The sequence below is a fragment of the Oryx dammah genome, unplaced genomic scaffold (genome assembly GCF_014754425.2).
Source record: "Oryx dammah isolate SB20612 unplaced genomic scaffold, SCBI_Odam_1.1 HiC_scaffold_28, whole genome shotgun sequence".
Lineage (NCBI taxonomy): Eukaryota > Metazoa > Chordata > Mammalia > Artiodactyla > Bovidae > Oryx > Oryx dammah.
The window spans coordinates 49,143,375-49,166,789 of record NW_024070212.1 but is presented as its reverse complement, the minus strand read 5'-3'; the positions used below and the strand labels follow the sequence as shown (position 1 = coordinate 49,166,789).

General features: G+C 36.9%; 1 protein-coding gene across 9 annotated transcripts in view; it reads right to left on the bottom strand.

Annotated features, from left to right (window-relative positions):
- The window catches only part of EVI5 (ecotropic viral integration site 5), a 226,152-nt gene that overhangs the window by 129,280 nt on the left and 73,457 nt on the right, over nt 1-23,415 (bottom strand). For all 9 annotated transcript variants that reach the window (XM_040232310.1, XM_040232305.1, XM_040232306.1 and 6 more), the window contains exons 3-9: nt 13,461-13,650; nt 12,604-12,828; nt 11,739-11,813; nt 7,309-7,434; nt 5,740-5,883; nt 4,687-4,776; nt 4,485-4,582 (exon numbers count right to left, since the gene is read on the bottom strand). In XM_040232310.1, coding sequence (XP_040088244.1) covers nt 4,485-4,582; nt 4,687-4,776; nt 5,740-5,883; nt 7,309-7,434; nt 11,739-11,813; nt 12,604-12,828; nt 13,461-13,650 — 948 coding nt within the window. The remainder of the gene's footprint in view (nt 1-4,484; nt 4,583-4,686; nt 4,777-5,739; nt 5,884-7,308; nt 7,435-11,738; nt 11,814-12,603; nt 12,829-13,460; nt 13,651-23,415) is intronic.

Sequence of the window (23,415 nt, the reverse complement as noted above, 5' to 3'; positions counted from 1 at the left end):
ATGTATGGATGTGAGAGTTGGACTGTGAAGAAAGCTGAGCGCCAAAGAATTGATGCTTTTGAACTGTGGTGTTGGAGAAGACTCTTGAGAGTCCCTTGTACTGCAAGGAGATCCAACCAGTCCATTCTGAAGGAGATCAGCCCTGGGATTTCTTTGGAGGGAATAATGCTGAAGCTGAAACTCCAGTACTTTGGCCACCTCATGCGAAGAGTTGACTCATTGGAAAAGACTCTGATGCTGCAAAGGATTGGGGGCAGGAGGAGAAGGGACAACAGAGGATGAGATGGCTGGATGGCATCACTGCCTCGATGGATGTGAGTCTGAGTGAACTCCGGGAGTTGGTGATGGACAGGGAGGCCTGGTGTGCTGCGATTCATGGGGTCGCTAAGAGTCGGACACGACTGAGCAACTGAACTGAACTGAACTGAATACTTAACTCCATCATCACCCATTTTAATTTTCAATTCTAACTGTAAGCAAGATAAGGCAGTACTGCCAAGCATCTATTAGCTGGATGAAGTAAGAAGCTGCTCCATCTGACTTTTCTTGCTTTGTTCTCTCAGGGCACACTCCTTCTGGAGCAAAATTTTCTGAAATTGCCCCTCTGACTTGGAACCCCAGATATTTTTATATCCCAGAGTAACGTACCACAGTAAGAACTGGAGCATGACAGGTTTGCCTTACTTTCATAAAGGAGTAGAAGGCAGACTGTAAAAGGGAAGGTAGAAAGGAACACAAAGATACTGTAATGAAGAACAGACCTGACTCCACATTGGATCTACTCCTTTAGCTCTAACCTTTGTGCTTTGTTACCTGTGCTTGATCATTCTGGCTCTGAACTGTTGTACAAAGATGTTGCCTAGATACATGAGCCTGAAATACAAATGAGAGCCCATTCTCAAGGCTCCGCGCCTCCCAGGCTTGATCATTAAAAGGACAGCACTTTTCTATTCATATGGAGATAAAAAGATGTAAAATGAAGAAAATTTGTCTTGTTGGGGGTTTATAGGAACATTGTGACCAGATCTGTGGACTGCTGCAAAAACAAAGAATTCCAGCACCAAGACATCTGCAACAACCAGCTACCCTCACTCCCCTGTTAGCATTAAACAGGCCTAAATCCTAACTCAGGTAAGATTGTTCATTGGGACACCAGTCCTCCATCTTCTTAGTCTACTGGCTTTCCAAATAAAGGCACTATTCCTTGACTCTTGATTAACTGGCCTGTCATGTGGTGACTATTCTATGCTTGAACTCAGTAAAAATACCTCTAACTCAGGAATATTATCATGCAGATAAGTTAGGAAAGAATATAAATGGAAATATCTATTTATTTATATAAATATAAATTAATTTATATAAATATAAATGATATAAATATAAATGTTGACCATGCTCTGAATGTTTTCCTGGGCCCCAGTGGACTACACTGCATATACAGTTTAAAGACACATAGACTATGCATCTCTTACATGACAAATTAATAACCTGTTATATTGACAAAGACCCTGATGCTGGGAAAGACTGAAGGCAGGAGGAGACGGGGACGACAGAGGATGAGAGTCATGAGTTTGGACATGAGTTTGAGCAAGCTCTGGGAGTTGGTGATGGACAGGGAAGCCTGGTATACTGCAGTCCATAGGGTCGCAAAGACTCAGACAGAACTGAGAGACTGAACTGAACTGAGACTTTAACTGTAATAAGCTATTTACTTCCCTGCTCTCCCATCATCCTATGTACAGGAAGTTTGAACCTTTTTCAGAGCCAGGTCCAAGTCTAAGTTCATTATATTATGAGAGTGGTACTTATTAGAAACAGATGAAACTCATCCTTAAATAGTGATAAAACATTACTCTCCAGAATACACATAATAAGCAGTAAGAAGTAGATATTGCAATGGAAAAGGAAGGCAAGTACCAATAAAAGAAAAAAAAAAAAAGGAAAAAAACAGAAGCATATTTGTTATGGTGACCTGTGATCAGGGATCTTTGGTTACTACTGTAAAAGATTACAACTTACTAAAGGATCAAATGATTAGCATTTTTTAGCAATAAAGTACTTTTAAATTAAGGTTAAGAGGCAGAAACTGAGATGGTTCCTAAGGTTTTATAGAACAGAACAGCTTTTCAGTCTAAAATGTCTCAAAATGATGCTGTGATGTAATTGGTTATTAGTAATTTCACAGGCAATTTATTAACAATACTAGTTGAACATATAGATTATCTGTTTTCACAAATTAGAGTTAACTAATTTTAATAACAAAATATTTACTCATATTCTAATATATTTTTGGAGTAGGAATCTCTATGGGAGTACATTGTACATGTTAATGTAATTTCATTGTGCAGCAGCAAAGATATTAAGAACTGTGAGGCTAGTACTGCTATCATTTTAAAGCATCTCGTACCACAATAACAAGTGTCAGGAATGCTAATTATGACCTCAGGTTAAGATTTATTTAACTGCTGAAAGCTAGAAGAATAAGAGCTATTGTTCTTAACACTTTTATTATTATTTCAGAAATCAAACTTTACAAGACAAGACTGCTTATCTCGAACTTTAATGAAATATATACAAAACAAAGTTTCTCTAGAAAGTAATTCCAGTTGAGCTATTTAAAATCCTGAAAGATGATGCTGTGAAAGTGCTGCACTCAATATGCCAGCACATTTGGAAAACGCAGCAGTGGGCACAGGACTGGAAAAGGTCAGTTTTCATTCCAATCCCAAAGAAAGGCAATACCAAAGAATGCTCAAACTACCACACAATTGCACTCATCTTACACACTAGTAAAGTAATGCTTAAAATTCTCCAAGCCAGACTTCAGCAATATGTGGACCGTGAACTTCCAGATGTTCAAGCTGTTTTTAGAAAAGGCAGAGGAACCAGAGATCAAATTGCCAACATCCGATGGATCATCAAAAAAGCCAAGAGAGTTCCAGAAAAACATTATTTCTGCTTTATTGACTGTGCCAAAGCCTTTGACTGTGTGGATCAAAATAAACTGTGGAAAATTCTGAAAGAGATGGGCATACCAGACCACCTGACCTGCCTCTTGAGAAACCTATATGCAGGTCAGGAAGAAACAGTTAGAACTGGACATGGAACAACAGACTGGTTCCAAATAGGAAAAGGAGTACGTCAAGGCTGTATACTGTCACCCTACTTATTTAACTTATATGCAGAGTAAGTACATCATGAGAAACGCTGGGCTGGATGAAGCACAAGTTGGAATCAAGAATGCTGGGAGAAATATCAATAACCTCAGATATGCAGATGACACCACTCTTATGGCAGAAAGTGAAGAAGAACTAAAGAGCCTCTTGATGAAAGTGAAAGAGGACAGTGAAAAAGTTGGCTTAAAGCTCAACATTCAGAAAACGAAGATCATGGCATCCAGTCTCGTCACTTCATGGCAAATAGATGGGGAAACAGTGGCTGACTTTATTCTGGGGGGCTCCAAAATCACTGCAGATGGTGATTGCTGTCATGAAATTAAAAGACGCTTTCTCCTTGGAAGGAAAGTTACGACCAACCTAGACAGCATATTCACAAGCAGAGACATTACTTTGCCAACAAAGGTCCGTCTAGTCCAGGCTTTGGTTTTTCCAGTGGTCATGTATGGATGTGAGAGTTGGACTATAAAGAAAGCTTAGCGCCAAAGAATTGATGCTTTTCAACTGTGGTTTTGGAGAAGACTCTTGAGAGTCCTTTGGACTGCAAGGAGATCCAACCAGTCCATTCTAAAGGAGATCAGCCCTGGGTGTTCACTGGTAGGACTGATGTTGAAGCTGAAACTTCAATACTTTGGCCACCTGATGCGAAGAACTGACTCACTGGAAAAGATCCTGATGCTGAGGAAGATTGAGGGCAGGAGAAGGGGATGACAGAGGATGAGATGGATGGCATCACCAATTCGATGGCCATGGGTCTGGGTGGACAGGGATGGACAGGGAGGCCTGGCATGCTGCGGTTCATGGGGTCACAAAGAGTTAGACACGACTGAGAGACTGAACTGAACTGAATACATAATAAACAAAATTTTAACTTAATGCACACCTCGTGACTATCTTGCTCGTTATGCTAATCTTGAACTTAAGTGACAGACTGGGGTCAACTGAGAGGAAAAGAATGTTAGAGACCACACCATAAAAGCGGTTCCTAAAACAAGAGCAAACTCTCTTATATACACTTACCAGGTTCCTAATTCTAGTCACTGTGGAATGGGAAAGGAGTTTTAAAAGTGCAATCAAAAAAACAGTAATACACAATAGTCCTCTGCACCATCAGAGCACTATGAAATTCCAATATTAAATTTATGTCATATTAAAACTAATACCACCAAATAAAACATTACAGTTCTATAAAATGAGGAGGAAAATTGTACTCACCATAGAATGTTTTGCTGCTTCTATTTAATCTCCTAAAATGCACTGACAAACCAGTATTAACTAAAAAAACAAAATATAAAATACTTAACTTACTTTTTCATTTTTTTAGAGTTATACTTGACTTGGTAAGCTGCCTGGATTAATTTGTCTGGACCACCATCAAACTGATGTGGAATGACCTTCTGAAAGTGCTAAGATACAATAGAAGGAAAACATAAGAATTACTTAGTGCCATTTATTATTCATTAATAAATAGTAAAATCTAAAGACATTTAAGAAACATGACCTGGCTTACCTGTAACATCCCTTCCATGTCGAGTTGCATCAGTTCAGCCTGATTCATCTGAAGAAGCGCTAATCCTACCCGAAACACTATTTCTAATCCCTGAAGAATCAAATTATAAAGTCAAATTTACCTTACTCTTCCACAACAACTAATCACTCAAAAGAATATTAAGGTAAACACTTAGGTACCTAAACTAGAGGAGAGCACACATTTTCTGTAAAGAGTTGAAAAACAAACGTTTTAGGCTTTAGGAGCCCTACCTATAAGTGTCACAAATAATCAACCCTGGAATTGCAGCTGAAAAGCAGACACAGACATCACATCAACAAACAGTGATGGCTGTGTTCCAAGAAACTTTACTTACGGAAAGGACAGACTTGGCAGGCAAACCAGGATAGATCAGTACACGATTCATAGTTTCCTGGCTCCAGACTAACCGAATTTAGCTATGTTATATAAATTGATCTTCCCAAGATGTAATTAATAACAATTAATAACATTCTTAGGTGCTCTCTATCACTGATCACCTATCCTTACCTTCCTACCTTCTCAGTCAAAATATAGAAGACAAAGGATCACCACCACATGTCAGTGACAATTAAAAGGACTATCTGCAAGGTGTTCATGGGAGAGAAGAAAATTATACTCATTACTTCTTCTTCTTTGGGTAACAGATGCATTGCAACAATATTAACTGTAAAGGAAATTTTAACCCTCACTAATTCTCACTAAATCAAAAAGGAGGTAATTCAGGTCTGATTAAGAATATGGGCTCCTGATTTTGACTGCCTATGTTTGAATCTTGGTTACTATAGCACTTTTGTGTTATGTGTCCATACACAAGCTACTTAATCCTTCTCTAAGTATCAGCTTCTTCACCTGTCATCCATCAAATGAGGAGATGAACAGTACTCATACGGATGTTATAGGATTAAATGAGATTATCCATGCAAGCAGTTTAGCATGGAACACATGAGTCTCCTTTATTGCTCTCCTCATTGCCTAGCTCTCATTAACCGAATGATTCCTTTGCTCAGTCTGGTAAGTTGCCTACTAACTTACCTCAGACATAAAGATATCAAATATCCTTGTTGCGATTGGTAGTGGAAAAGTTGTAAGGAAGATAGTCAGAAACCATGATGATGCATACATTGAGGTATGAAAACTCTGAGACTGAAAATGTACAAAGAGCTCTGGAAGGTGTTCCTAAACAGAAGAAAGGAATTAATTAGCTAAAACACCATAAAACTGAGTATTTTAAGCCAAACTATTGTACACATACTAAATTAGCCCTTACCAAACATAAACATAAAAATTCAGGAATCACATGGAAGAAATAAGAGGCAGAAATGGACACTTTAGATAGTGGTTACTATTTGGAAAAGGAAGAAGGGAAAAAAGATGTGGAGTTGGAACTTAAAAAATTGGAACTTTCTAATGATTTCTTAATAAGAAAAATTACAATAAATAAGTAAAATTTTTATAATTTTCTTTACTTTTCTATAAACTATAATATTTCCAAAAAAAATTTTTTAAAGGAAAGATGCTATGTTGAAATACTTTCAGGTGCTATATACCCGATTGCCTATTCTAAGCTCCCTTCTCATCCGAAATACAGACACTTCAGCAACTCTAGTAATTCAAAACATAAAATGACACATTAACTGAAAATAAACCAAGGGAGTTTAAGGTTGATAAAAATAAGCTTATTATTTAAAAGACAAATAAGAATCATCAAGACCTACTTTGTCTTTCTCTTTAAAATGCAAAAACATTTGGTATATCCCTTTCTTCTCATCACACATAGAAAAGGTAAAGGATTTAAAAATTCCTGTGGGTAAGGCTGCCAGGGAAATGGAGACTTTTCTCAGGAAACTGGCTCTTATGCCAGCTGAATCCTTAACTTATATTCTAAAATTCTGCTTACCTAATTGAAATGTAAGTAAATGGAGAATATTTATACCATTACATCACAGGGAAAAATAGCAAATCTACTTACATAAATACAAAAATTAATCTAGAACGGTGAAATACTTTAAAGGTATTTTTTACTTGGTTTTGATTCCTCTCTTTCTCTTCTCTTCACCCTCAGACAGTCAATAAGACTATGAATCTTAAATTATCAATATAAAAGGACAGAAACAGTAATTTTTTTTTAAGATTACAGGCTAGCAGAAAAAGTGAGATGAAAGGCAGTAAAGAAAGGTAGGGGAAAGGCAGGGGAGAGGACTGAAAGAGATGAGAGACCATCTCAAAGGAAATGAATTGTATCAGCGTCCAAATGTCATGGGCTTCTGTAGGAGAGCATAATCTACATAAAATAATGTGATCAACACAGCATAATAAAGAAACTCATGCACCTAGGTTATGATATATTTGGCACAAATGTTTAAGATTTGAACATAAAAATTGTAGTAAAGTTACAGATGACCTACCTGGCACAGCACCTAACTGGGAAGTAAAGTCTAAACTGTGGGTTAACGGACCAACAAATAATCATGTAATCAAAACAGTGATTTTTTTTTTCAATTGCTTTAATGCTTTTGACATTAAATTTGCTTAGTTGTCACTCAAACCAAGATGACAAAAAATATAAAGGCAGTATGTTTTTGGTTAACACCACACTTTTACCTGTATCATGCATTCAAACTGGTACATACAAAGGCCCAATTCTGCCATACTTGGTTTAAAAAGTTCACGAAGTCTATAATCTTGCATTAATTTAACAAATACACAGAAAGCTTCTTCTTCTGGCATCTGCATTAGGAGGAAAAAAAGCAACATCTATTAATATTCTGTGATAAACAAATAAGCTAAATACATTTAAACTAAGTACTTATCCAACTATAACCACTGTTTTCAGTGCCAAGTGATATAATATTAAGAGCAATGGACTAGGAATCAGAAGATTCTAACTTCCCATTCTATCACCATCAATGAGAAATTAGGCAAATCTTACAACTGAGACCAGCTGCCTCACTTGCCTAACTCATGAATTCAATCAACAAATATTCATTTAAAGCCAGATACTTCTCTCTCTCTCATACACCAGTGAACAAACTAGTCTACTTTCAGGGAGTTTGAACCTTCCAGTAGGGGGAGATAAGACAGTGGTTTAGTCCCTAATAGTGCCCGACTCTCGTGACCCACCCTGTAGCCTGACAGGCTCCTCTGTCTATGGGATTCTCCAGGCAATATGTGGGATAAATCAATTAATATATGTCAGATGGTGCAAAGTGCTATGGAAATAAGACAAAGTAAAGCAACAGGGAATCCTGGGGAGATACGTTCTATTTATTCATAGGTAGGTCAGAGAACGTCTCTTGGTAAGGTAACATTTGAGCAGAATACTGAAAGTAAGGGAACAACTGAAGGAAGAACAGTACTGAGAGAATAATACAAATGTCTTGAAATGGAATCATGAGTGGCATGCTCAAGGAACAATAAACGGGGGACTACTAAATTAGGAGTGATGTTACAAATGAAGGTATGGTTATAGAGGAGAAATACAACAAACCAAATCTTAGGATTTTAGAAGCCACTGTAAGGACTTGAACCTTTATCTTAAGTAAGATGGGAGGCTTTTCAAGGGTTCTGAGCAGAAATGTAATTAGGGTTTTAAAGGTTTCAATTTCACATTTTGTGTGTAACTCACTAGATAATTACATCAACTAAGATACTAAATATAAAAGCTCTGTAGAGTTACACAGATATTAAATTTAGATACATAACATACAAATTACTGTGTGATCATTTTTTTTTTTTGTCATGCAGAGATCTGAGTTCTCCAAACCCATGCCCTGGGAGCATACAGTCCTAACCACTGGACTGCCAGGGAATTTCTTGTGTATTAAGATAAAATTTTCTAATGTTCATTCACTCACACTATACCAGTGTGTTTCAAAAGAGGAAACTTCCAAAGGTCTCTAAGCACTTTTCTTATTGAAGACTACATTTATTAACAATACATTTTCCCTGGCCTCAACACAGGGAATGAACAGGAGCCAAGAACTATTCTTAGCAAAACTCATACTTCCTTCCTTCCTCCCAACACACATCTTCATTAATCCTATCAAGCTTTATAGCCTCACTGATCTTTATGTCAGTCACTACAAGAAACCCAACATCCTAGAATGCTCATCCCATGTGCTTCCAGTGCTCCCATAATCTACCCCATTTCTAATGTGACCTAAACCTTTTACACAGCACTTTCTGGAACTAATAGCCTGCCATCAATAAAATATCCTATCTATACCCTCAATCTCTTCATCAAATGTTCTTTCACTGTCTCTAAGTGAAACCTGACTCCCCCTAAGGATACTTCAAAACCGAAATCTGGCTGTCTCCTGAGGAAGCTGTTTTCTCTCCCTCAGCACTGGAAGAGGGCAGGGGTAGAGACGCACATGTCCCTCCTTGGACCTCAATGCCTCATTGCCACTAACTGCCACTTCTCTCTGATACACATTTTCTCTATGACACCGAGTTAATAAGAATCATGTCTTTTGCAAAGGTCTAGTGGGGACACTATTTACCCAATTTTAAAGTAGTACTAAGATTACACAAAACATATACCCAGTACTCTTAACTATTTTAACACCATGTCTGACTCACCTAGAGTCAGACACCCTGGAATGCAAAGTCAAGTCAGCCTTAGGAAGCATCATTATGAACTAGTGGAGGTGATGGAATTTCAGTTGAGCTATTTCAAATCCTAAAAGAGGATGCTGTGAAAGTGCTGCATTCAATATGCCAGCAAATTTGGAAAACTCAGCAGTGGCCACAGGACTGAAAAGGGTCAGTTTTCATTCCAATCCCAAAGAAAGGCAATGCCAAAGAATGCTCAAACTACTGCACAATTACACTCATCTCACATGCTAATAACGTAATGCTGAAAATTCTCGACTTCAACAGTATGAGAACCGAGAACTTCCAGATGTTCAAGCTGAATTTAGAAAAGGCAGAGGAACCAGAGATCAAATTGCCAACATCCGTTGGATTATAGAAAAAGCAAGAGAATTTCAGAAAAACATCAACTTCTGCTTCATTGACTATGCTAAAGCCTTTGACCCTGTGGATCACAACAAACTGTGGAAAATTCTTCAAGGGATGAGAATACCGGACCACCTTATCTGCCTCCTGAGAAACCTGTATGCAGTTAAGCAGCAACAGTTAGAACCGGACATGGCACAATGGACTGGTTTAAAAATGTGAAAGGATATATACTGTCACCCTGCTTATTTAACTTATATGCAGAGTACATCACGCGAAATGCCAAGGTGGATGAAGCACAAGCTGAAATCAAGATCACCAGGAAAAATATCAACAACCTCAGATATGCAGATGCCACCACCCTTATGCAGAAAGTGAAGAGGAACTAAAGAGCCTCTTGATGAAGGTGAAAGAGGAGAGTGAAAAAGCGGACTTAAAACTCAACATTCCAAAAATGAAGATAGTGGCATCTGGTCCCATCACATCATGGCAAATAGATGGGGAAACAGTGGAAATAGTGGCAGACTTTATTTTCTTGGGCTCCAAAATCACTGCAGATGGTGACTGCAGCCATGAAATTAAAGCTGCTTGCTCCTTGGAAGAAAAGTTATGAGAAACTTAGACAGCATATTAAAAAGCAGTGACCTTACTTTGGCAACGAAGGTCCATCTAGTCGAAGCTATGGTTTTTCCAGTAGTTATGTATGGATGTGAAAGTTGGACTATAAAGACAGCTGAGTGCCGAGGAATTGATACTTTTGAACTATGGTGTTGGAGAAGACTCTTTAGAGTCCCTTGGACAGCCAGTCCATCCTAAAGGAAATCAGTCCTGAATATTCATTGGAAGGACTGATGATGAAGCTGAAACTCCAATACTTTGGGCACCTGATGTGAAGAACTGACTCATTAGAAAAGACCCTGATGCTGGGAAAGATTGAAGGCAGGAGGAGAAGGGGACAACAGAGCATGATATGGGTGGATGGCATCACCAACTCAATGGACATGAGTTTGAGCAGGCTCCGGAAGTTGGTGAAGGACAGGGAAGCCTGACATGCTGCAGTCCATGTAGTCACAAAGAGTGTGACACTACTGAGCAACTGAACAACAGTACCAGTGGAGAAACACAGTTTCTGATTCCTACGCTGCTCTTATCTACCAAGACATGTGATCTTGGGCAAGTCACTGAACTTTTACTGCATGTCTACCATGTGCCAAACACCATGCTAGCCTATTACATATATTATATAACCCTCATAATGAATCTAAAAGTAGAAGTCGTACCTAATTAAGGCTAAGAAAAGGATGTTAAAATAATCTAACCCAAGGTTACAGAACTCAGTGTAGAACTGAGTTGTAAAAACAAGCCTATATGACTCAAAAGTTTTCTCCAAGATTTCTTTTCAAGTTATATTTCAGTCTGAGACTTAATACAAGAGTGAGACAGACTTTTAAAATTTTTTCAATAATGCTAAACAGATAACACCACATGCTATTTCCTGTCACAGCTATGACTTACTGCCCTGTCCTTGACTTCCAAAAACACCCCACCCAATACAAGCCACTGCCAATGGAAACATGTTTATCCCTAAGGCAGCAGAAGTGACTGAGTACCTCCATTTTTGAGCCTATAAGAGAGGTGTAACAAGCCCTCAGTTCTGTGACAAATAAAAGTGTTGTATAAACTTCCAAAGACATTGTATATCATAACTATGACTTGTGTGTGCATGTAGCCTTGCCACACAGTATGGGGGATCTTAGTTCAATAAGGGATCAAACCCACCAGAGAAGTCCCATAAAGTAAGATTTCTATAGAAACACTTTCATCAGTCCTCCTTAGCTGGGAAAAGATTATTCCTCTTTAAATACAGACATATAAGATTCCAAATGTAGATAAGACGAAATTTGATTTAGTTGCAGGATATTTACTATCTGTTATTTCAACATGTTTAATATTTTAAAGTGCAAACTAAATGTTCTTATTTAGATTATGCTTAGGAGAAAAACACCCAAAATCCCCTACTAAAAAGAAAGATGATTTTTAAATTCTCCAACTTTAATACTTATATAACTTACCTGCATAAGCAGCAATCCAACTATAAAAGCACTTCCTTGACAGTAACCAACCTCACGATCCACTAAAGAATACGCCTAAAAAGTAAAAAATGTTGTTCAAAATACTTCATCGTGATATAGCATACCTTCCTTCTCTACAAGCCTAAAAATAGTGAGAATGTGGGTTAAAGACCATTTATTTTTTCGAGAAGCTCTTGCTTGCTTTGCTGTAGATGCTATCCTACCCTATATGATTTACTACATAAAATTTTCTTTTGATGATTTACGAATTAGGAACTGTCTGCTCTTAAGTACAAGAAAATAAAGGAATTTGTACTCAGGGAAGTGGCAAAGCTTAAAAATCATTAAAAATATGTAGCTGATAGAGTAAAATTTGAGTAGGATGATGGTAAAGCACTGACAAAATTGATATGGTTTAACAAGAAATCATAATTTCACAAGGGTAGCTAAAAGGGAAAGTAATTATGTAAAGAGAAAAGACAATATTGAAGAAAAAATTACAATGCCACAGACTTTCAAGGGTGAGGAGCTCTTAGTGATGCTGGCCATGGCAAACAGAAAATTTGCTCCCAGAATGTGAAACTCATAGAAGGTGAATTACTCATTTTCATGAAGGGTCTTCTCTATGGTATGTATAGGTTATTTGACTTCAACTAATACCAAGCAATGTAAGGAATTTTCCAACAGTTCTCCAAATTAGACAGCAACTTAAACATCAGAATTAAAGTCAAAATTATGCTAAAATCAAATTGATTGCCAAAGCAACTGATTACTAGGATGAGTTCATACTTCATTATGAGAAATGTTTAATTTCAACCTAAGAATTTATTTCACCCCCCCCAAAAAATGAATAAATAGAACTTACCTTCATTACATTAAACAAAACTTCCTGTCCAAGGCTATCTTTTTCCTTAAAAAAATCGTGTTCAGGGTAAGTTCTAGCAATGTCCCTTCGGATCAATTTTTCACAAGGTGAGGTCATTTTCAGGAGTTCTGAATACTGATCCTTAATTGGCATACTTTGTGCACTGCACAAAAGTTGCCAAACTATTGCTCTAAAATGATGGGGTATCCCTTTACGAACAAGTTCCTAAAAAATAAAAATAAAAATGTTTAAATGACTTATTTAGGCTTCCTACCTTGAAAGCCACAGGGATTGGAAGCTGGAGTGGAGTAGATGACGTTTTCAAAAAAAATTTTTTCTTTTTACTTTCTCAAATTTTAATTCACAAAGCTACTTTTATAATTAGACTAGGGAACTTTTTAACCAAAGCTAAGATTTGGCTAAGATACTGATGTATTATGGTCTGATCAAAGGAACAACAATGCTGTGGATAAATTCCTGTCATTTCACTCAGAGTATGGCCTCTCAAGGTATTAAGGAACTGATAATCTGCAGAGCTGTGAATGACAGATAGCATGGTAACCATGATCTTTCAAAGGGCTGTTTTATGCTTTAAAAAAAAAAAAAAGGTAAAATAATGATAACTGAAGGATTTTGGATGTCACCACTTCATTTCTGAATCTATATTTCTATAGCTAGGAGACTTTTATAATAGCTGCAAATCAAAACTTCTATTGGCACAATTGAAGAAAACATATAAAGCAGACCTCTTCATCATAGCACCTGGAAAGTACTAGAATCCAATTTTTTTTTTTAATCCTCTATCAATCTCTGCCTGATGGGATAAGAGGAAGAACTTCAGCAAAGAATATGAATACCTTAACTTGTTTCTCCTTCTTTTTGCGCACATCTTCCCATTCATTAACAACTCTTCCCCAAAGAATCCAAGAGTCTTCTTCAAGGTGACTGAGGTTGCTAGAGGCTGATGAACTTGATACCAGGGAGGAGCCACTGTTCCTTCTTGATCCATTTACAGATCTTAAAGACTTACTATCTGTCTCTAACAATCTAAAATATAATTAAAAATTGTTCAAGATCTCACAGTGACACTAGATGACAATATTAGAGGAAACATTGACTAAAACCACCCACCCAGGCCAGGCACCATAGTAACTATTTGCATGAGTATTTTACCACAGGAGGTCTCAGTAAGGAACATGGAACTAATAAGCCACCACCAAATGGAAGAGTTCAGGAAAGGCCAAAAGGAGACACCACCTGTCCTATCACCTCCCAGGATCCTGACATCCATCTTGCCTGAGCAATAGGCATGCCACCAGGAAGGACTCTTTTTTGAGACTGATTGGCCAGAAACAACCCAGAAACTAATCTCATCAACGCAAAACCTGAGACAGCAAGCCACATAGCAGAGCAGTCCTCCTGGGTTCCCTTACCCTCCTGTTCTCTGCCCAGGTGCCCCTTCCCAATAAAGTATCTTGCTTTGTCACCATATGTACCTCCTTGGACAATCTATTTCCGAGTGTTAGACAAGAGCGAGCCCACTCTCAGGCCCTGGAAGAGGTCCCCCTTCCTGCAATAACATGATGATACTTAAGGGCTTCACTAGAGCAATTTAGCCATAGTTTTAAAATATATGTAATTTTAAAAACATTTGGTTGACATCTACAAAACTGATTGCTATATATTTTTTTCTACTAAGAATAGCAATTTAAAAATTTGATAAAGTAAATTATGTTAAATATTTTAGTGCTATTAGTCTCATCATAATTTCCCTTTATCTCCACTAAAAATTCAAATTAGAAGAAATATTCTGGGGAGAAATTCATTGGGAAGGCTTCAAGGAAAAAGAAACTATACTTGGAAGAGGTATTAACTAATTTTATGGAAGAACTAATCCTAACATGTTTAAAATGTGTCTAGGACTAAAAAAGTAAGGCAGACACACAAATTAATCAAATCTTTTGTCTCTTTCAATTTTGCTTCACCCAGGTATAACTGATCTGCCCAAACAAAGAGTGTTTTGTCTGGCTCATGCAATGTTTGTGTAAAAAAAAAAAAAAGAACAATTACTAGAACTAAAATTAGAAGATTTCATTTGTTTGTATACACATACATTTGCGTGTGTGTGTGTGTTTGTGTGTGTGTGTGTGTGTGTGTGTGTGTGTGTGTGTTAGTTGCTCAGTCATGTCCAACTCTTTGCAACCTGATGGACTGCAACTCACCAGGCTTCTCTAGGCATGGGATTTTCCAGGCAAAAATATCAGAGTGGGCTGCCATTTCCTTCTCCAACATATATTTGTATTTACAATTCTGGATCTCTTAAAAAACAAAAAGGGCAAAACTAGCCTATATTCCAGAAAAACAGGGTATAGCAGTATAGAAGCTTCTCCCTTTAAATGAGAAAGGACTTTAATCCACTAACTCTCCATAAACCCTACTATCTCCCAGAAACTCAGGCCAGCTAACAACTGTCATTTATCACTGGACTTGCACTTTTTAATTGAGACCTCTTCACTGTTAAGGCCCCGTTTAAGGCCTCTTCCTTATCTGTAGAAAGACAGGTTAAGATAATTTCAGAGATCCATTCCATAACTCAATACAACATCAAATCCATTACTTCTTTCACATGTAAACAGGCTATCAAAAAAAAAAAAAAGGCTGGAAAATGTGGCTCTATCATTATTAAGATGTAAATTACATGCCATGGGGTCCTAAAACATCTATTTAACATGGATACTATTTACTTCCAGTAACTCCTTCAGAAAATCATCTGCTTAGACAAAAAATGCTCCCAATATTAATTTATGATGTATAAAAACTAATAAAGAAACATGAGTCAAATTATATTTAGCAGATTATAAAAAATCCCTTGCAAGCCACATTTATATCTTACTCATCTTTATATCCCTTTATATTGTCTTTGTATTTAGCTCAAAACAAAATACACTGAAAACTGACAGAACGGAAATAAAACTCAAATCCCCATATTAAAGAAAAAAAAACTTCAAATACGAGATGATCAAATTCAATAATACAATAATATAAACTAAAAAACTTTCCTTATTCATGGCATAATTTAATGCATTTTTTCCATGGCAACAGTAAATGAAATAAAATGTCCCAAATATTGCCAGAAATAGAAAAATTTATAAAACAGCTAAATTCAGGGTCAATTGTTTGCTATAAATAGTCTTTATCAGAAAAAAACTAATTAATGATAAAGTTTTGCTTTAAATACTATTTTTTCCATAGATATTATTTTAATAAGTCCACAATATAACTTATAAAAAAATAAGTATATGTATACAAGTAATTTTATGTATGATTCTAAACCTCAAGATTTATAAATGGAATACAGAAAGAAACTTTACAGAAATAACCTGAATCCAAGTTTATCTCACTTAATTATTCACTGAATGCTTGCTAACTTCTGTGGCTCAGCTGGTAAAGAATCCTCCTGCAGTGTGGGAGACCTGGGTTTGATCCCTGGGTTGGGAAGATCCCCTGAAAAAGGGAAAGGCAACCCACTCCAGTATTCTGACCTGGAGAATTCCATGGACTGTATAGTCCATGGGGTCACAACGAGTCTGACACAACTGAGTGACTTTCAGTTTTTGAGGATTCCCTGATGGCTCAGACAGTAAAGTGTCTGCCTATAATGCAGGAGACCCGGCTTTGATCCCTGGGTCGGGAAGATCCCATGGAGAAGGAAATGGCAACCCACTCCAGCACTCTTGCATAGATCCATGGATGGAGAAGCCTGGTGGGCTACATTCCATGGGGTCACAGAGAGTCAGACATGACTGAGCAACTTCACTATATGACAAATAATTAAATTGCACCACTACCATTAATAAAGACATGCAGTTAAAAAGGAAATACTGGTGTTTCCTAAGCTAAACAGAAATCTGAGATATAATGAAAGCATAAATGAAAAAGTACCTAAAAAGAAGGGTGTTTTGTTTGTTTTTTAACAGTCAGAAAGGTCTCAGAGATCTCCATGTTATAACTTTTAGGATAAGCAGGAAAACCAAATGAATTCATGGGTAGATTAGAGAAGACAGTTAAGCAGTTCATCTTCAGAGGACAATGCAATAAGTACTACAAATATACAAAACTTTGAAAAACATTACAAATGAAATATTCCAAGTACAGACTTTACATTATTTAAAGATACTGTCCCTGCCTTAATTCACATAATACCAAAAAAAAGAAAAAAAGGACTCAAAATGGACAATAGACTTGAATATAAAAACTATAAAACATCTTGAAAAAAAAAGGAAAAAGTCTTCACAACCTTGGAAAAGGCAAAATTTGTTAATGGGACACAAACAAACATTAACCATAAAAGAAAAAATTGACTAAAAAATACTAAATTGCATTTCAAATTTTAAAAGCTCTTTTAAGAAAACGAAAAGGTAAGCCACAAACCGAAAAAAAAAAAAAAAAGAATATCCTCAACATATGCATCTAACAAAAGACCGGTATCCAGAATACAGGAAGAACACTTACAATTGATAATTAAGAAGGCAAACAACACGTTTTTTAAAATGAGTAAGAGATTTAAACTGACACCTTCCAAAACAAAACAGTCAAGTGGCTGATAAGCAACTGAAAAACATTCAACATCCTTAGTCACCAAAGAAACCCAAGTTAAAACCACACTATGTACACAATCAGCATGGTTACAATTTTAAAGACTGGCCATACTAAGTGCTGCCAAAGATGAGACCAGTTGTGACTTTAATACATCCATGTCAGTAGTATGTAAGAGTTCAACCACTATGAAGACTATTTGGCAATTCTTTATAAAGTTGAATACATTTTTATATGACAGCAAGAAAAATGAAAACCTACATCCACAAAAAGACTTACAATTTAAAGTTCAGAAAAGTGTTATTCATAATAGTCAAAGTCCAAAAACAACCCCTATATGCAGAAAGATAAATGATCAAATTGTGATACATTCATTCACTGAACATCGCTCAGATACAAACTGCTGCTGATACATAACATAATCTTATAAACATTAGGTGAGAGAAGTGAAGTACAGTGTTACTTGCTCAGTCCTTTCCAGCTCTTTGCAACCCCATGGACTGTATGGAGCCCACCAGGTGAAAGAACCCTGATGCAAAAGAGTACATACTGCTTGATTCCACTTACAAGAAGTTCAAGAACACGTACACTACAGAAGAAAAGCCTTTCTAAATATGACACCAAAAGCACAAGTAAAGAATATATTTAAACTGGACTCATCAAAATTTTAGATGTTCTGTACCTCAATGGATGCCGTTAAGAAAGTGAAAAGAAAACCCACAGAATGGGAAAAAATATGCACAATCCATAAGATTTCTATCTAGAATATATAAATAACCTTTACAACTCAATACTAAAAAGATAAACCAATTAAAAAATGGGCACAGAATAAGAATAGATAATTATCCAAAAATATATATAATTGGCCAATAAACACACACAAAGATGATCTACATCACTAATGATTAGGGAAATGCCAGTCAAAACATAACAACACACTACTTCACAGTATGGCATTAAAATACAGCTATAATGAAGAAGACAAATAACAACAAGTGTTGGTGAAGATATGGAGACATAAGAACCCTCAGACACACTGATGGGAATATAAAATGGTAAAATCACTTCGGAAAAAAAGTCTGGCAATTTTTTAAATGGTTAAACATAGAATTATCATACAAACCAGCCATTCCACTCCAGGTATATATTCAAGAGAAATGAAAATCTATGTCCACACAAAACCTACATAACAAGTGTTCATGGCAATATTATTCATAATAGCCAGAGTGGAAACAATCCAAATATCCATCAAGTACTGGATAGATAAAAACACTGGTATATCCATAAGGTGTAGTATCATTCAGTCTTGAAAAAAAATGAAGCAGAGATACAGGTTACAACATGGATGCTGGAACATGGAACCTTGAAAACATGCTAAGTGAAAGAAGCCAGTCACAAAAGGAAACATGATATGACTCAATTTATATTCAATACCTAGAATTCAGAAAGTAGATTAGTTGTTGCTGAGGACTGGAGTGGGAGTAAGGGGAACAAGGAGGGATGGACAGTTGCTGCTAATGGGTACAGTTTCTTTGGGGGGTGATGAAAATGTTCTAAAAATGATTGTGGTGATGACTGCAAAACTCTGTAAATACATAAAAAAAAACACTGAATTACACACTTCATATGGGTGAACTACATAGTATATGAATTATAGCCTCACCAAAAAGAATAAGCAAAATATATCCATGGCAATAAAAATCAGAAGAAAAGTTTCTGGTGGAGGAGTTGCTAAAAAGGGCACAAATGAATTTCTCAAATGAAAAAAACTGTCTACATATTAATGGGCGTGGGGGTTATACACAGGTGTATATATCTGTTAGGTGTTTATATCTGTTAAAGCTCAAACTGTACACTTAAGAACTGTGCATTTCTCTCTTGCAAATTATACATCAACCAACCTAAAGCCAGACATTCTGGAATGTGAAGTCAAGTGGGTCTTAGGAAGCATCACTACAAACAAAGCTAGTGGACGTGATGGAATTCCAGTTGAGCTATTTCAAATCCTAAAAGATGATGCTGTCAAAGTGCTGCACTTTGGAAATTTGGAAAACTAAGCAATGGCGACAGGACTGGAAAAGGTCAGTTTTCATTCCAATCCCAAAGAAAGGCAATGCCAAAGAATGCTCAAACTACCACACAATTGCACTCATCTCACATGCTAGCAAAGTAATGCTCAAAATTATCCAAGGTGGTCTTCAACAGTATGTGAACCATGAACTTCCAGATGTTCAAGCTGGATTTAGAAAAGGCAGAGGAACCAGAGATCAAATTGCCAACATCTGTTGGATCATCAAAAAAGCAAGGGAGTTCCAGAAAAATGTCTACTTCTGCTTTATTGACTATGACAAAGCCTTTGACTGTGTGACCACAACAGACTGTGGAAAATTCTTCAAGAGATGGGAATACCAGACCATCTGACCTGCCTCTTGAGAAATCTGTATGCAGGTCAGGAAGCAACAGTTAGAACTGGACATGGAACAACAGACTGGTTCCAAATGGGAAAAGGAGTACGTCAAGGCTGTATGTTGTCACCCTGCTTATTTAACTTATATGCAGAATACATCATGAGAAATGCTGGGCTGGATGAAGCACAAGCTGGAATCAAGATAGCCGGGAGAAATATCAATAACCTCAGATATGCAAATGACACCACCCTTACGGAAGAAAGTGAAGAACTAAAGAGCCTCTTGATGAAAGTGAGAAAGGAGAGTGGAAAAGTTGGCTTATAATTCAACATTCAGAAAACTAAGATCATGGCATGCAGTCCCATCACTTCATGGCAAATAGATGGGGAAACTGGGAAGAGTGGCAGACTTTATTTTCTTGGGCTCCAAAATCACTGCAGATGGTGACTGCAGCCATGAAATTAAAAGATGCTTGCTCCTTGGAAGAAAATCTATGACCAACCTAGACAGCATATTAAAAAGCAGAGACATTACTTTGCCAACAAAGGTCCATCTAGTCGAAGCTATGGTTTTTCCAGTAGTGATGTATGGATGTGAGAGTTGGACTAAAAAGAAAGCTGAGCACTGAAGACTTGATGCTTCTGAACTGTGGTGTTGAAGACTCTTGAGAGTCCCTTGGACAGCAAGAATATCCAACCAGTCTGTCCTAAAAGAAAGCAGTCCTGAATATTCATTGAAAGGACAGATGCTGGCACTGAAACATCAATACTTTGGCCACCTGATGTGAAGAACTGACTCATTAGAAAAGACCCTGATGCTGGGAAAGACTGAAGGTAGGAGGAGAAGGGGATGACAGAGGATGAGATGGTTGGATGGCATCACCAATTTGATGGACATGAGTTTGAGTAAACTCTGGAAGTTGGTGATGGACAGGGAGGCCTGGCGTGCTGCAGTCCATGGGGTCCCAAAGAGTCAGACACAACTGAGCGACTGAATGGAACTGAATGGTTTCTCAGAAGGTAAAGAATCCACCTGCAGTGCAGGAGACCTGGGTTAGATCCCTGAGTTGGGAAGATCCCCTGGAGAAGGGAATGGCTACTCACTCCAGTATTCTTTTCCAGAAAATTTCATGGACAGAGGAGCCTGGCAGGCTACAGTCCTTGGGGATGCAAAGAATCAGACAGTACTGAGCGACTAACACTTTCACTTTTCACTTACATAAAAATTATTAAAAATACTATCTCTGGTTAATGACATTAGGAATAGTAAGAATTAGGTGAGAAACTACTGCTTTATATTACTGAAAGTCCTTCAAAACTTTTTTTAAAACCATGATTATAATATGATCACAAAAACAGTGACTATTTTTGATATATTAAGTGTATCTATTTTATAAACAAAGGAAGGTATAAACACTACTTTCTCTTTTTTCAAATTGTTGGTCATTCTATCAAAATTTAGAATTTTCTATTAAAAACTTTAGAATTTTTTTTCAATGCTATGGATATAATGAAGTCCTTCTGTCTGAGAGAATGAGAACATTTTCCTGAAGTAATACTTTAGCTGATACTATCAAGTCTCTCTCTACTAGCTACTTAATCATGGTATGTAGGAAAAGAATTTACATACTCATTAAGAATATGCAGACTTTACAGTATGTGTAGTTAGAATCATACATTTCTATTTATTTTTGTGAAAAGCAGTGATTCTTTTTTTTTTTTTTAATCACCTCAAGAAGACTCCTAGACAGGTTGCAACCTAGTTTCAATTAAAATACTCTTGACATGGTAGTAAAGGCATACTCCCTGAAAATGTGAGCAGTTTTCAAAGACTATGTAGCCGGGCACCTGAGAAAGTGGCAATACAGCATTACTCAGAGGTCTGTGGGCTAGTGAGAAGTCTATTCAAAAGTTACTCATTTACCTTCCTTTCCCCAGAGCACATGGGTTCACTGCCTTGCAAGGATTTACCGCAAAAAAAAAAAAAAAAAAAAGGAAGCTACCTTCCCATCCCATCATAATTTTCTTATGATTAAAACAAGAAGAACTGAATTAAAGGAAAAGTATACTGGCCTGATAGGAACATTGTAGGTGATAATCAAAGGCATTTTCCATAGGTAGGTGTGGCCTGCTGCTATACAATAACTGAGAGACCTAAACTTATTCATCCTCCTGGAATGCTACAAGACTAAGGCATCAGAGTTTGGATCTCTACTGACTAGGGAATAAATATATAATCTGCAGTCTTCCACCTAAACAACTCCAACTTTCTGTACCTCCAGCTCTAAGGGTAGCGTTCAAAGCAGCTACAGTTCCACATTATCTGAGGTGGGGTTGCTAAAGCCCATTGTCAGTTGGACTTCCAATAGTATTAGGGATGGAAAATGTCTAAGATTCTTTGACTGCAAAAGCTTAGGATACTTGGCAGAGAGAAAGCACTTCCAATTCCAGTTCTCTAAAGTGAGAACAACACTTTGTTGGTATATGCCAACAGAGTAACTAGGTCTTTAGGTCTTATTTTAGACATTATCTTCACCATATTCTTGCTACTGAGAACTGAACCTTTATCTCATCAAGGGGCCACCTATCTGAGGAAAATGGTATATTGTGCACTTCATGACGGGCATATGAGAAACAAAAGTAATTTATGTACAAAGCATATATTTGATAAACATGAAAGAAAATAATTCTATACAATACTACGAAAAATACAAAGAAAGAGGAAAAAAAGGGTTTTCTTTTGGGTTTTTGGAGTTTGAAATACTTGGGAGACATATCCATGTAGATAAATAATACAGCAGTTGAAAAGTCTACAAATGGAAATTTGGCAATTATTTGACAAACTTTTTTAATATCCTGTTGTACGCAGTATAATGCTTTCCCATGGATACCAGAAATAAGACAGAAGGATACAAAAATAACAGGTCAACATGCTGCGAATGTGTAAACTGTTAAGATAATTTATAAAGAGCTAAGGAAGGAGCTAAGAAAGCTAAGGAAAATACTGCTATGTGAGAAAAACACTTGAAAAGCTAAATATACTGGCACTTCATTGCAGAGGGAGCAACTTTTCAAACAGAGTTCAAATACTCTTGTAACCTTACACCAAACAAACAGGATATGAAAGTACAGGGAGAAAGACAGCAGCCTGCTGTCTAAAACGAGGCTGTTGCAAATCAATAGCAACAGAATACATATCTGACTCACAGAGGAGTCACACCCATTCCCATCTACATCATCAAGCATATACATGTCTCAGAAGCAAGAAGGGAGAATTAAGAAAAAAGACAAGGAATTAGCACAGGAAGCAACAACTCAGAGACAACTCAGAAGGGAGGAGCCTAAATGACAAGAATCTCTCCAGTTCTGAAAGCACAGGGGGTTTTTCTTTGGCTTTTGTTTCTTTACGATAAGGTCTCAGAGAAGGTGAATGAATGAGTCTTGCAGGCCAATCTCAAATATTCTGATCAGAAACTGACGGTTTAGTGACTGATTTATACAGATATTACAGGCTGAAGCTAAGTTGCAACAGAAAAAGTAGTACAATAAATTCTTTTAATTAATCCCATCATCAAATTCCTCAGGAAACCAGACAACTGATTAAAAATTTAAAACAATTCTCCTATGAAACGAAAAAGAATAAGAGGTTAGAGTGACAATCTGAAGAACTCTATGATTAAAAAAATATGTTTTTAACACAAAGACTTGAAAATACTTGTTTTGTTCAGAAGGTTTTTACCACTTCCTTAAATGCACATGGCTGTGTTACAGAGAGTACCCTTAGATAACTGAGGTAATGCTGTGGTGGT